Genomic DNA, 14,448 nt, shown 5'->3' with positions numbered 1-14,448 from the left:
CGTTTTAAAAAACTAATTTTTAAGGAGAGGTTAGCCCGTGAAGAAACCTTTTGGCTACATCTATATCACTTTCCACTCATCAGACAGAGCCCAGCGTTCAGGTTGTAGTGAATACAACCCACCAAAAAGCAGTGCGGCTACATTAGTGACAGTGATTTATCGAGGACAAAGCACCCCATAATGGACGTATAATGTTTACACGTCACCGACAGACAGGCGGCTCTTGAAATAGAGAGGACGCCGAAGAATAGAGGAGTTCGTTCTTGTATTTCTCCTCTGTTCTCCTCTCCTGCACAGCTAAAACCCTGACAATGCCGTCCTGTCAGCGTGACAAATAGCCTCATCTAGCATCTCCCCTCATGCTTAATAGCATTATCCCAGAGGCAGGAGAATAACTTTATCACTGTATCCACCTACAGTACTGCAAGCCTGTGTCGAAGGAGACTTCCAACAGGCCTTGCAGCCGCACAGGGCTGCCAGCTTGAAGAAGGGTGAAGGGAGGTGAGGAGGAAAGAGGGTGTCGTGAGGGGGGGTCGGAGGGGTTTGTGAACTGATGGCTGTGTTAAGTACATGTGCTGAGCTCACATAAATGGAGGGAGGCGGCGTGTTCAGCACCATAGTGCGCCGACCTCAGTCTCCCTGAGCTAAAAGCAAGAGAGGAAAGGGGGCATTTGCTGCATTCAGAGGGTCTGTACAGGTAATGGATGGTTAACGCTCTGCTTGTCAGCACACTCGCACACACACACACACACACACACACACACACACACACAAACACACGTGCACATACGCAGACATTATGCATTGTTTTCAGCTCTTACCTTTTGACCCGGCTGCCCATTGTCCCCTGGTAGGCCTGCCGTTCCCTGTCAAAACAAACCCAGGAATATCCATCAAGGAAGGAAATAAACACATCAACACAGCAATCTCCCCATTATCCTTTAATAAGGACAAACAATACACTTGGACATTACTCACATCTTTACCAGCAGCACCATCGTTGCCTGGCTCTCCCTGAAAGACAAAATCAAAGCAGGAGAGATAAAAGAAAGGTTAAGTGAGCTATGTTGACAGGCTAGCTTGGATGAAGTTTAGTTACATTTCCTTAGTTCTATGGGCATTCTTTTGGACACATGTTGAGAGGTGCTCACCATGGGCCCTGGATGCCCGGGGGGTCCTGGGGGTCCCCCCATCCCTGGAAGACCCCTCTCACCATCCTGGCCCTTATCTCCCTTTATACCCTGGAATAAAAATGTCGAGAATTTTGATTATCTTGTATTGTTTGCACTTTTGGCAGCAAAGTCTCTCTCTCTCTTTCACTCACACACATACACTCCAAGGCACATTAGTTGTAACTCTTTAAATGAAGTTCCCACATCCTTATCTCTTATTCATTTATTTTATTTAAGTAGCATCTGAATTTTATTTTGTACAATAAGCATAACTTTTGTTTGTATAAACTTTTGTTCCTTCCACTCACTTATATATCTTTCTCTGACTTGTTCAGTTGCTGGCTGAAACAAGCCATTTTCCCCTTTGGATATTAGTTAAACATTCAATTAATCTGATTTAATCATCAAAGTATTGTTATGCAGCATTTCTCATACCACTCCTGAAGCACCAGCAGGTCCTGGAGGTCCAGCTGGACCTGTAGATCCCTGATGGAGAAAGTAAACACACACATAATATTAGTTTGAACACACCTACATATTATTATATCAACAGACCAGACATGTAAGAGATTAAAAGGGCAGCGAGCTTACAAGGTGGCCAGGGGGTCCAGGTCGGCCCTGAACTCCGGGGGTACCAGGATCACCCTGGAAAGGTCACATATTGACCTTTAGAGATCTCCAGGGTAACATTGATTCTGATCTGTTATCTATGGAAAAAAGAAATGACACAAGACAAAAATACTCACCTCATGCCCGGGTCTGCCTTGAGGTCCAGGGGGACCTGTTGGTCCAGCCTCACCCTGAGAGAATGCGGAAGAAATTGAATAAGTAAAAGAGGCGGCATGAGTGGAATGCATCAGCTGTCTTATAGTGGAGACCCAAAACAACGCGACTCATGTGTCGGGAGTTTTTCATTTTTCTCCTCTTGATTAAACAGCTTTGTTTAACGAACAAGCAACAGGCAGCGGCAGCAAATAGACAAACAGGCAGACACGGTGTGATGGTAAAGCAATGAGTTGTTGGCTGACCTTCTGTCCAGGGAAGCCACCATGACCAGTTTTCCCTTTGAATCCCTGAGGAGAGACATCAAAGAGCACGAGATTGGTACGGTATCAAAATTCACAAAGTCGAGGCTGCCAAAGAACAGGCAGCCGTGTCTTTGAAATCCTGAACACCTGCTCTCGGGTAGAACACAAACTGTGATACAGAGGGCAGGAGAGAGGACTAAAAAATAAATGGAAGGAGAGAAGGAGGGAGGCAGCTAGTCCTCTCTTCTCTGTGTGTGTGTGTGTGTGTGTGTGTGTGTGTGTGTGTGTCTTTCTGTGCGTGTGAGAATATCACCACCTGTGCCATGTTGATATACAAGACAGAGAGTTAGAATGATCTTGGAAGAAGACAGGAAGCTCAGAAGATTCAAATGGGGTCACATCTACCAGTGACATCTATGACATTAACACGGCTCAGTGGTGATTTCACATTCTAATGTAGTGAGCCAGTACGGGGGTGAGCTGAGGAAAATATCAGGAGCTTACTGGCACAGGATGCTGTCGGTGAAACTATACAACAGTCAAGAACAAAGATGCTCACAGCTGACGTACGCAATTGCCACTGCATCAAGAGCACAAACAGTTCCCGCACCTCTGTCAGTCTATCTCTCTATAGTGAGCTGTAAGCCCCTTTAATAGAGAGGTCCCGCTATAATGCTGTTCAGAAGCCGCCTATATACTAAATCAAAAATGGCCCACTTCTTTGCCTCCCCGAGGGTGTGCTTTTTTGATGGCATGGCTAAAATATGGTGGCCAAGAATTCTCAGACGGGAATGCAAAAGTTATTCGCGCTTTGCCTGTTGACATATTGATTTTCACACGGTGTATTAAGAATGAATGTAGTTCATTAGCTGATGCTTTTGTCCAAAGCTTCTTACAATAAGTGCATTCAACCCTGAAGATATATTACCCAAAAAGTGCAAGAACCACGAGGGTATGTAAACATTTTTCTTAAAACCCAAACCAAAAATTCACGTCATGTACCTAACGTTAGTCAATCAGATAGATTGACTAACCTTAAATAATGCTGCTTGTCTGTTTCCTGTCTGTTTACCGTTACTGTTTACTCACTACTTCATTCAGTTTTGTCACGTTACGCAGGAAAATGCCCTGTTTGACGCTCACTTACATTGTCACTTACATCCATAATGTTGTGACTTATTTATTCATGTTGTTACTATTGCATCAGTCTTGTGACTTATTTATTCATGTTGATACTTTTGCATCACTCTTGTGACTTATCTTTTCATGTTGTGACTTTTGCATTAGTCTTGTGACTTATTTATTCATGTTGATACTTTTGCATCAGTCTTGTGACTTATTTATTCATGTTGTGACTTTTGCATCACTCTTGTGACTTATCTTTTCATGTTGGGACTTTTGCATTAGTCTTGTGACTTATTTATTCATGTTGTGACTTTTGCATCAGTCTTGGGACATTATTTATTCATGTTGTGTGACTTATTTATTCATGTTGTGATTGTGCATCAGTCTTATGACTTATTTAGTCGTGGTGTGACTTTTCTATTCATCTTTTGACTTTTACATTCTGTTCAAAACTTCTGGGCCACTGTACTAAAAATGTCAGTATATATATATATATATATATATATATATATATATATATATATATATATATATATATATATATATATATATATATTCAGAATCATAATGCAATAGAGATATATTTTGAAATTTGTATGCAGCTGTGTCACTGTGAAGATCTCCTGCTCACAGCAGATTTAAGAATATGTATTCCAAAGTATAACCAAGATGAAAAGAGATGCATAATTATTCATACAAAACATACATTGTGTTAAGAACCGGTTTGGATACCAGTACATCGAGTTTATTTTTCATGTCTAATTCATGTTGTTGTATATTCTGCATTGATAGAGAAGCAAATCATTCCATGTCAATGTCAGAGGTGATACTCACAGGGATTCCTCTTGGTCCTGCAGGGCCTGGAGGGCCCATCTCTCCCTGACAACAAAAAATAGCCAGTGTCAAAGGTCAACAATTATATGCATTTCTTTCACTATTCTCATTTTAGGTTTACTACATGGTGTGTTTGGATGCTCTTCCGTGTATGCGAGCATGACACTCATGTAACTTACCCGCAGCCCTGTTTTACCGTCTTTCCCATCTAATCCTTCAATGCCGGGGGGGCCCTTTCAGTGCAAAAAAAAAATAACAGACAAGAGAGTGCATATGAGGATTGTGGGTTAAAAAATGGGTCAATACACAGTGATATAAAATACTTGTACCATCAGTCCCGGGGTGCCTGGTGAGCCTGGGGGTCCTGTTGATCCCTGAGACCCTTGAGCACCGTCGTTGCCCTTTGAAAGTGGGAATTTTCAGTACAATGAAAGGATCACTTTGGATGCCAAAAAAAAACTCTGAAACAGCTTAATACGTGTTTTGTACTCACTTTTTCACCTTTGAGCCCAGACTGGCCTTCCCTTCCAGTCTTGCCTGCAGGACCTGGTGGACCCTAAAGATAAACACAATAACATACTAAGTCTCTGCACACTTTCCAAAAGTGCAATATGCCACAGGGAAGCTGGAGCATTTACATACAGGTGGTCCTGGGAAGCCTGGTTGTCCTCGGAAACCCTTAAAATAGAAGGAGTACCATGTAAATATGTGTAATGTGTTTCTAATAGACATGTTTCACTTTTAAGAGCAGGTACATGTGTAATACAATAATCTCAATACCGGTTCCCCGTTGGCACCAGCAGGTCCTGCTGCTCCTGTTTCTCCTTTAACGCCCTACACACACAGATTGGCTCATGTTATGAAGCAGTTATTAAACTTTGTAATGATAAATGAAGAAGCCATGGTCAAAACATTGCTGAGCAGAATTTATGTTGACGCACTGACCGGTGAGCCGGCCTGTCCTTGATACCCGGGGTTTCCAGGAGGACCCTGCACAGGGGAAGGAGATGTTAGTTTATGTAAACATCAGCTGCAGATTCATAATTCTTTCCATAAGAGAGCTGGCGCAGTGGCTCACTGATTCTCCTTTCTGACCACTGCTTCCTGGGCTCCCACGTTCAGCCTTCAGTCCCTGACAAATAAAACAGGCAGTGAATCAATGTCAGCTCTTATATCAGTGTCGCCATCTATCCATCCATGAAAGCTGCAAGTTTGTTGTCAATCCCACAGTTATAATGAGGCGTCAAGAATAACTTACAGGCAGTCCAGGCGGTCCCATGGTTCCTGGGTAGCCTGATGTCCCCGCAGGGCCCTGAGGTGAAGATCACACAATCAATCAAACAGGGAAAGCAATTATTTTTCTACATGCTATAATTTCAGGGAAATTGATTGGCAGACATTTACCTGCTCGCCCTTCAATCCTGCGAGGCCTGGTGACCCTCGCTCACCCTGCTGACCCTGAGGCAGAAAAAAAAGTGAAAATGATTAGAAAATGAAGGACAGGATGTGATATGCATGTCAGGAGAAGAGGCCGCCCATGGTGGAAATGAACCAAGGACAAGGTGAGTCGATATCAAAGAGAGGGAGCAGCTAAATGGCTCAGATCATCTCCCTCGAGGAATGCCTGCATTTGATTTTGCCCCTTTGCTCTACACCTCTATGAGGCTCCCATATGGTAATGTAGCTCTGTGATGCTTGTATCCACAGGCTCAGCACTTCCTTCTCACTCCAATTTTATGCAATTTTTAAAAATGATCCAGATTTTTCAGGATGGCTTTGCTTCCTTCCTTACTCTGCAACACATTTAGGATCGGATCTAAACAAGGCTGAAAACTACTGAGTAATTTCTCTCTTTATGACCATACACAGGATTTACTGTTGTTGTTCTCACAGTTTCCACAAAATGATCCCGCAATATATTGTCAGCCTATATTTCACAATGTGCTAATTTGAAATAAATATTAATATGCATGTGTGCGTCCGTCTGTCGCCTGGCAACAGCGGCTGCGGGTGGAAGACGGATGACGACGAGCGCTGGAAGAAAAGAAAGGAGAGAAGTTTTGAAAAATACAAAAATAAAAGAATATCAGGGGAAATTGAAGATACTCTCATCATAATTTATATTGTTCTAAAATTGTGAGAGCAGTTTTTTTTAGGATTAATGAAAGAAACTGCACTAACAAAAAATAGTAAATATCACTGTGAGATATGAGATGTAGTAGTATGATTAGTGGCATAGAAGTATAGTGTCATAAACACAATGACCTAAGTACAGTTCTCAAGTAAATGTACTTGGTTACTTTCCACATCTGCCTATCATGTCTTCATCTCAATATGCGCCTCTCTCTCATTTTGGCTTTTCTCCCTCCTCCCTGCCTCTCTCCACGGTTCTTTAATGAAAGTTATTTCAGATGAGGAAATTATTATTTACACTTTCACCAGTTGTTCAATTACTCCCTTGTCTAAGTGATGGAGAGTGGGACTGCTGTGCTGACAGAGACCCCCCCCCCCCCCCCCATCACACACCCAACCCCAACCCCATCCCTACCCCCACTTCCTGCTCATAAAGTTTTATTGTTTTAGGAGAACAGAGGCGGTAAACGGATGTGCCGTGTGAGCGCTGCATGGAATCCATTTGCAGACTAGTAGCACATAATTGCAGGTGCTAACTTCTGCGGGGTGCAGCCGTGTGTGTGCGTTTGTACTGACCGTGAAAAAACAAGGAGAGAATTGTGAACTTGCTGCAGAATACATCACTCGTATTGACGAGTGTGAAGTTACTCACTGTGATCAGCTAACTGCTTTCAACTTAGTGTGATCAGTTAGTTTCTCTAAACGCAGGCTTCATAGATCCCTTTGTAGTAAAACCAATCAAGTTTGGAGAAAAAAAAAAAGTTGTACTTTTATTTCAAAACATTTATTTTACATGGATAGTTACTAGTTACTTCTACTCCATTACACATCCATCCATCCATCCATCGTCTACCGCTTTATCCATTTAAGCCAATCCCAGCTAACATTGGGCGAGAGGCGGGGTACACCCTGGACAAGTCGCCAGCCTATCACAGGGCCACACACAGAGACGGACAACCATTCACTCTCACATTCACACCTACGGTCAATTTAGAGTCTCCAATGAACCTAACCCCATTCTGCATGTCTTTGGACTGTGGGAGGAAGCCGGAGAACCCGGAGAGAACCCACGCATACACGGGGAGAACATGCAAACTCCACACAGAAAGGCCCTGGTTGAACCGGGATTCGAACCCAGAACCTTCTTGCTGTAAGGCGAAGGTGCTAACCACTACACCACCGTGAAGCCCCTCCATTACACAATGCCTTGTAAAAAAAATAGACAAATAGAAGCAAACTTTTTGGATTGTGACCCCTTAGAAAAATCTGTGTTAGGTCAAGGACTCTTGTCTCATTTCAGATGTACAAGGAGCAGTTTTCAGTTACCAGAGAGATGTTTCTCCTTAAGAACTTGTAAGATGGTTCTGTTTAAATCAAGGCAATGGAGGTTGATTCATATAAATGGTTTAAAGGAAGCCTAATTAAAGAAATGTTGAACACAAATGAGTGTAGTAGAACTTTGTTTTATCTTCTCTTCCACCATATGAGTCATCTTAACACCCCTCAGGTTCATCTTTTGACCCATTGCAGGTTGCGATGTGCTGTAGTTAAAAGCAACTTCACTCATTTGCACATTGACAAATCAAATAATGTTATAATAATACATTAGGGGCATTTTTTTTGTCCTTTGTTCAAAAGTACTTCTGTACTTTTGAACAAAGGACTTGTTACTGAGTGCTTCTTCTTGTGTATTAGTACTTTTACTTAGGTAAAGGATCTGAGTAGTTCTTCCTTCACTGATTAAAAGAGACGGAGAGAAGAAAAAGGTGAGAGTAAAGTTGTAAAGTGTGAATGGAACTTACAGGTGAACCAGTTGGGCCCTGAGGACCTGGGAAACCAGGAGGCCCCTGTGCACAGAAAACAGTGACATGAACACTTTAAAGCACCTGAGACAAACAAACATAATCAGAAAGTCCATTTACACTTCTGGTTGGTAAAGGATTCAACTTGTTCCTATTACGTTAATACTGCACCAGGCATCACAAGAAAACTTGAATGTGTTAAATCAATGAAAAGATTGTAGGAGTCGAGTGTTGGGCCACTTTGACACCAGCAGGGGGCTCTGTGAGCTCACCGAAAGTGACAAGCACAAGCTCCTCTCAAGTCACTTCATATTTATGGCTTTGAGAGACCAAAACCCCAATGGTGCTGTCCTAAAATCTTAATCACATCTTTCCCCTCACAGAAGCAATGGAAAAGGATTGTACGTCTCTGATTAGAACGCACTCTATACTGTCATTCTCAAACGTTTTCTGTCGATAAGGGATTTTATTTTTCAGGATGGTAAGTTAGGAATAGATGTCGTCAAAGTACTGCAAAACTTCTTTTAAAATTTGCAAATGGGCACTGTGAGCACATCCACACATCGGATGAGCATTTCAGAGTATTAGTCCACATTGTGACTTCCTAGTGGTGCCATTAACAAGAAATAAAAAAAAGTTCAGGGTTTCTCTAGATATAGTAAGATGAAGCCGCACCATGTGTCCTGGTGTTCCGGCCTGGCCTCTCTCCCCTGGTGCACCCTGGAGTGAAGACAAAGACACAAAGTTGAAAATGGATTTCAGCGTTCGGATATGCATACGTGCACAAAGGCAGACACACAATCACAACTAGTTTTAATGTTGTAGATGATCGTTCAGATTTTTCGAATTAGTAAAAAAACATTAAAACATGGAACATAATTTAGACACCTTAATACGTTTTCTAAATCACATTTCTGGTGTTTCATAATGAACTAAATGGAAAAAAACAGGCTCCAGAAAAACACCAATTTATAGTTGTGTCTGATTGGTTTTACATGAGAAATCACAATTTCCCCCTTGTTTTTCTCGTTCTATTATATTTTCTTTTTTCTTTTTCCTTTCACTATCCTATTCATTTAACCACCTTTATCGCGTTTTAATTTTATGTGTTGTAAAATACCCTCCCCTAGGCTGCTATTACACGCTCACACTTATACAGGGACTCAGACATACTGCACAACAGACCGCCCTGCACCTTCTCTGACACAAATCTAAAATGTACAAACCTGTTGTTTTTTCATCTCTTTCGTCTGTTTGTTGCCTTTCCTTTCAGTGTTTGTTTGTTAGCTTTCACTCCGTATGTCTCTTGTCACAAATAAGAAGAAAACACAGACAAATGCGAACAAACACTTACTTGATCTCCTTTTATTCCAGGGGGTCCTGGCACTCCTGGAACTCCAGGTGATCCTGTGCGGTCACCCTATGACGCAAATAAATAAAATAGCAGGAAATGCGAATGCAATTCTCGATCATTGTGTATGTTTGTGTTTTGTGTGGCGATCTCAGCTGACCACTGCTTGCGTCGCCTGCTGCTCCCTCTGCAGTCTCTCCAAACACTGCAAGCAGACAAGGGAAAGAGTTATGGGAGTAATGCTTCACTGCAGGCACTGTTACATGTCAGACTGACGACTCACACCAAGCCATGCAAACTCAAAAATCAAATCAAAACCAGGGATTGTCACTGTGCATCCATCAAATGAAAACAACAAACACAGCGGCTGCACTATTAGCGGGATTTCATATGATTTGGGATCCGAAGAATCATCCAGTGGTGCTGAAAATGTTTTGACAAGGAACTCGCGGGTCCCACAGAGTCTCACCCCGTCACAGCTGTCCGAAGGGTTTACACCAGGCTTGCCCTCATCTCCTTTTTCACCCTTGGCACCAGCCATGCCTGGCACCCCTGGCAACCCCCCGGAGCAGCCCCCTTCGCAGTCTTCCTGTGTTTTAGAAGACACAAACACACACACACACACACACACCAGTCAGCCACAAGAGTTTAACAGGTAATGGGTTCTAATGTTGCGGCTGATCAGTGTGTACTCTGTGTAAAGATCCACAAACAAGCTGAGCAGTTTTCATCCCTAGGACTCGCAAAGCAAAAGTATAGAAAGTCACTAAACATGAACCACAGTCCCCCAAAATGATTCATTTTACTGGTGAACTTACTTCACCATCTACTCCAGTGTCGTCTTGAGGAAGCTGGTGTGGTCCAGTGGGGTTCTGCAAAAGGGGGCGGGGAAATGGAAATTCAATCAATATTAATTAAAAAATAATGAGTCAAACCCCAACTTTTTTATTTCACATTTGGGAAACCAAAACAACGTTCCCCAAATATAGATTTTTCAAGGACATTACTATGACATTACATCCTAAAATAATTTTAAAAAAGCTTCTTCCCACATCCTACAGTAGTCTCAAACATGAACTTATTCTGCAGTTACGAATAATTTGATGGCACATCAACCTAAACAAACACTGGTCTATATTTTCTGATAATATTACAATTAACATTTTACGGTTAAAGCAACAGCAGTCTATATGAAAAGCCAACAGCGCAGCGTGGACACCATTTGCTCATCCCTGATTGGAGTGAAACAAATGAAAATAGCTTAAAGGGGGGAAAAAAACAATATCAGATAACCACTGAAAAGACCCTTCAGGTCCCATTTCCACGAATTGCCGTGAAGCTGTAATTAAATTGTGTCGAGGGCTCAAGTCTGCACCGGGAAACGGCACCAGGAGAGTGTTGCATTGAGAAAGCACAACAGACACATATCTAACTGGTACTGGCTACACACACACAGCTCAAACACACAAGGACAAACAGTGAAAGAAAGAGGTGAGCGCCACAACGGAGCTACACACTGTCTGTTTATGGTGAAATAAAACTACTCGCTCCACATGCCCAATCACGTTTACTGTGAAAGGCGGTCTGCTCCCTATCAGAGGCGTGGGACAACTTTTCCACTGAGTGTCTGTCAATAGCACCTGGCCTGGTTTCAAAGTCATTACAAATCCATTTGACATTGTTCAAACTGGGGCCATTAGCTAGGGAGGCTAGTTTGAGCTGCCTGCTAACGGCTGTTATACGGGCTGGAGCAAGGCCTTGCTCATTAATGGCCCTGCTACAGAGGAGGTTCTCAGTAATTATGTCACTGCGCTACGTTCACTTCTCCACTCTCTAAATTGCTAAACTTTCCTGAACAACATGCTGTTAATGTGTCAAGGACAGGTTTTTCAGCGTCCTGACAACTATGGCGCTAATACGTCTCCAGAGCCTCAGGTAAAACAGAAAGAGGCACTGAAGGGTTTATCTACCACAACTAAGGGCCAAACCACATCTGGACTAGTGTGTGCAAGTCGGTACAGAGCGCGGAAGGGGCCACCTTTACCACGGCAGCCATGGCGGGGAAGAGCATTTAGTACTTTCAGCAATATGTCAAGAATTTAAGCTGTGACTCAGCAAATCTTTACCTTTCACCTGTGATGCATGCATGTATTTCAATATGCCGATCATGGTCGTTTGTATGCGTGACATTTGAGTGTTCACCTTTGACAATAGAGATTACATCACATTATATTCATTTTGCTGATGCTTTTGTCCAAAGCAACTTACAATCATCAATATTTTGACACATATCAGAGGTAGGCAGGTAAAATTAAGGGTCATGCCCTGACAGGGAATCCGACCCTGACCTTCTGTACCAAAAGTATCTGTGTAACCCACTGAACTATACCAGTGGCATACAAAAATGCTGCACTTTCTGTAAGACTTGTCTCAAATCTGTTTCAAGTCCTCCACTGAATTTTCAGTGGCTCCCGTTCCTGCATTAATGTGACCTTGCACCAAACGTTGCTCAACTGCCTTTGTCCACGAGACTGTCGGAGGCTACAAACGGATCTGAGGCCAGATCCATAACAAGCTAAAGCCCTTAACATGGGCTGTTTCCTGCATGTTTCATTTCGTCCATGTCCGTTATCATGAAATATGCAGGCACATGCACAACTCCTTGTGTCCACTTCCACAGTTTTCCATAGATAGACACCAACATACCCCATTTTAATGTGTGACGCAAACCAAACTTACTTTGTCCTTGGTCTCACATCAGCAGCATCTTTTGACAACACAAAGCAGCACTTTGTGCTCAATGTGTGTGATTTAGCAGGTGGAAATCTGATTCTCATTTTACAGATGGGGGTAGACTGTTTTAAGAAACAATGATATAATGCTCACAAACCTGTAATATTAATTCAAAAGAGCTGTCTTTGTGACAATTTTAATTTCAGATATTACCCATGTATTATTTAATTTCCTACCTTAAATGAATAATGTCTGACCTCAAACATATCAAATCAAATAAAGCCCACATGTGGGAAAAGTGCCTTCTTTGTTTTGGTTGTTTAATAAATATGAGTTCCTGACGCATACATCCATTTTGTGCTTTTGCATTATTTATACATAAGGTCTCAGATCTCCTGTCAGTGGATAAGAGTCACCTCTCATCCTTTTCTCTCTAATTTTACTTACGATGTTTCCAGGCACACCCGGTTTCCCCGGTATCCCGTCGTTTCCCGGGATACCCTGAAAGAAGGAACTGAGGTTGAACTTCTCTATTGCCAATCGAGGGTTAGCTGCTCCCATCTCCACCAATGCTCCAGGCAGAGTCAAAGTGTCGGGGTCAAAATGGTCAAGCCATTTCTGTCTCGTGCCAAATCTTATGAAACTTTAAATACCTCAAAATCAGATTGTATTTAGAACTATTTAAAAAAAAAAATCCAATATAGCATTCAACGATTACAAATGCCCCCTTGTCAAAGACATGACCTCTTCCATCCAGCTACCATCACCAAGTCTCATCTCTCATTTTCTCCTGCAGCACAGCAGCACTTTATTTGAAGGTCTGCTAGAAACTTCATGAATTCATCATATATTGGATATGTAATACTTTTTCTTTACTTTACCTTTTTTTTTTTTAAATTTAAATCCAGACCTCCAAATAACTGTTCATGTCTTGACAGACATTCCCGAAGCTTGCTCAGTTGATTCCCACATGGGTTAAAGCTTAAAGCACCATATTAGTTATTAGTGAGTTTTTTTCATTTCACCCTTATTATCTATGCCTATTTTAGACTAAGCAACTGCACAGAGACTATTTATATAATGTCCGTGCATTTCCGACATGCATGTCATGGACCCCTGAAGATGCAAAGCATGTCACAGCCTTATTCATGTAACGTAAATACGCCCAAGCTAAAAGCCTATATTATACGCAGCTTGTTCAATTCAGGCTGTTGGGGTAGCTGCTGAATTGAACTGAGGAGACTCCCACACACATCTCTCTTTCTGTTACCTCTGGTCCTTGGATTCCAATAACACCCTGAGGCCCAGGGGGGCCGGGGGGGCCGGGAGGTCCTGGTAGGCCCTGGAACACAAATGGCACCAAATATTCACAGTCAAACACAAATTAAGAATTCTTATTCTTTTTTTTTTTTAACAAAGAAGATGAGAAAAGAAACAAAGCCCAAGTTATCAGGCAGGACTGGTGGCTGAAGGATCAGACCTGAGGCCCGGGCTGCCACGTGTTTACTGCAGTTCCTGGAGCTCCCTGGAAGGCAAAAGTAGTCAGAATCAGAGCAGTGTCAAGGCCTGCACTAACAAGATACAGAGGTCCAGTGTTGAATTTTAAAATAAATGTATATCTACATATTCTTTTCCTTTTTATTCAGTGTGTACTGTATGTGTGCAAGCATATACTCACAGGTCCGCCTACACCCGAGTGCACTGGCATTATGCAGTTGCACTCTCCAGGTTCACCCTGAAATATACATCAAAGAAAAGACCATTAAGAAAAAGCTAAAGTGAAAGTCTTTGCACAATTTTAGGCAAAGGCTGCAAAACTGAGTCCTCATGCAACATTAACAGTCAGTTGAAGACTTTCAGGACTCTTTTGTTCAGTTTTGGTAAATCCTTCTCACACTCATCTTACAAAAAGACTGTGAATTTCTTTCATACCACTTTTTGAACATAAAGTTTAACATTACATGAAATGGACCCCAAATCCTTATTTATTAAGATGTATGGTACCATGATACAAAAAGGTGTAATTTACCTAAAATCTGTAACAAGAGGAGCCCCATGTGGCATCCACAGTTACCCCCCTGCTCTCACTACTCTCCTCTAACCTACAAGTTAAGTTTTTACAGTATACTGTATATGAGCTCTCCCTGAATAGCTACAACACCGAGGACTCTCTAAACGATGCCTCCTTTGCTCATTCATTTGCTCACACACTCTTAGTTTTCTCGACTCGTTCCTCTTTCCTAACTTGATTCTTCCTTTTAACTAAGCCT

General features: G+C 42.1%; 1 protein-coding gene across 2 annotated transcripts in view; it reads right to left on the bottom strand.

Annotated features, from left to right (window-relative positions):
- The window catches only part of col16a1 (collagen, type XVI, alpha 1), a 67,375-nt gene that overhangs the window by 5,706 nt on the left and 47,221 nt on the right, over positions 1-14,448 (bottom strand). The window contains exons 36-62 of one of the 2 annotated variants that reach the window (XM_047330059.1): positions 13,857-13,913; positions 13,659-13,703; positions 13,449-13,520; positions 12,626-12,679; positions 10,264-10,317; positions 9,915-10,034; positions 9,606-9,650; positions 9,449-9,514; positions 8,770-8,814; positions 8,095-8,139; positions 5,564-5,617; positions 5,418-5,471; positions 5,238-5,291; positions 5,105-5,149; positions 4,940-4,993; positions 4,802-4,837; positions 4,653-4,715; positions 4,489-4,560; positions 4,339-4,392; positions 4,160-4,204; positions 2,201-2,245; positions 1,919-1,972; positions 1,764-1,817; positions 1,608-1,658; positions 1,152-1,241; positions 979-1,014; positions 822-866 (exon numbers count right to left, since the gene is read on the bottom strand). In XM_047330059.1, the coding sequence (XP_047186015.1) occupies positions 822-866; positions 979-1,014; positions 1,152-1,241; positions 1,608-1,658; positions 1,764-1,817; positions 1,919-1,972; positions 2,201-2,245; positions 4,160-4,204; positions 4,339-4,392; positions 4,489-4,560; positions 4,653-4,715; positions 4,802-4,837; positions 4,940-4,993; positions 5,105-5,149; positions 5,238-5,291; positions 5,418-5,471; positions 5,564-5,617; positions 8,095-8,139; positions 8,770-8,814; positions 9,449-9,514; positions 9,606-9,650; positions 9,915-10,034; positions 10,264-10,317; positions 12,626-12,679; positions 13,449-13,520; positions 13,659-13,703; positions 13,857-13,913 (1,509 nt within the window). The remainder of the gene's footprint in view (positions 1-821; positions 867-978; positions 1,015-1,151; positions 1,242-1,607; positions 1,659-1,763; positions 1,818-1,918; positions 1,973-2,200; positions 2,246-4,159; positions 4,205-4,338; positions 4,393-4,488; positions 4,561-4,652; positions 4,716-4,801; positions 4,838-4,939; positions 4,994-5,104; positions 5,150-5,237; positions 5,292-5,417; positions 5,472-5,563; positions 5,618-8,094; positions 8,140-8,769; positions 8,815-9,448; positions 9,515-9,605; positions 9,651-9,914; positions 10,035-10,263; positions 10,318-12,625; positions 12,680-13,448; positions 13,521-13,658; positions 13,704-13,856; positions 13,914-14,448) is intronic. The other variant, XM_047330060.1, reaches the window with a different exon arrangement.

This window comes from Scophthalmus maximus, chromosome 22 (assembly GCF_022379125.1).
Source record: "Scophthalmus maximus strain ysfricsl-2021 chromosome 22, ASM2237912v1, whole genome shotgun sequence".
Taxonomy (NCBI): Eukaryota; Metazoa; Chordata; class Actinopteri; order Pleuronectiformes; family Scophthalmidae; genus Scophthalmus; species Scophthalmus maximus.
The sequence above is the reverse complement of the archived record's forward strand: the minus strand, read 5'-3'. Positions and strand labels throughout refer to the sequence as shown.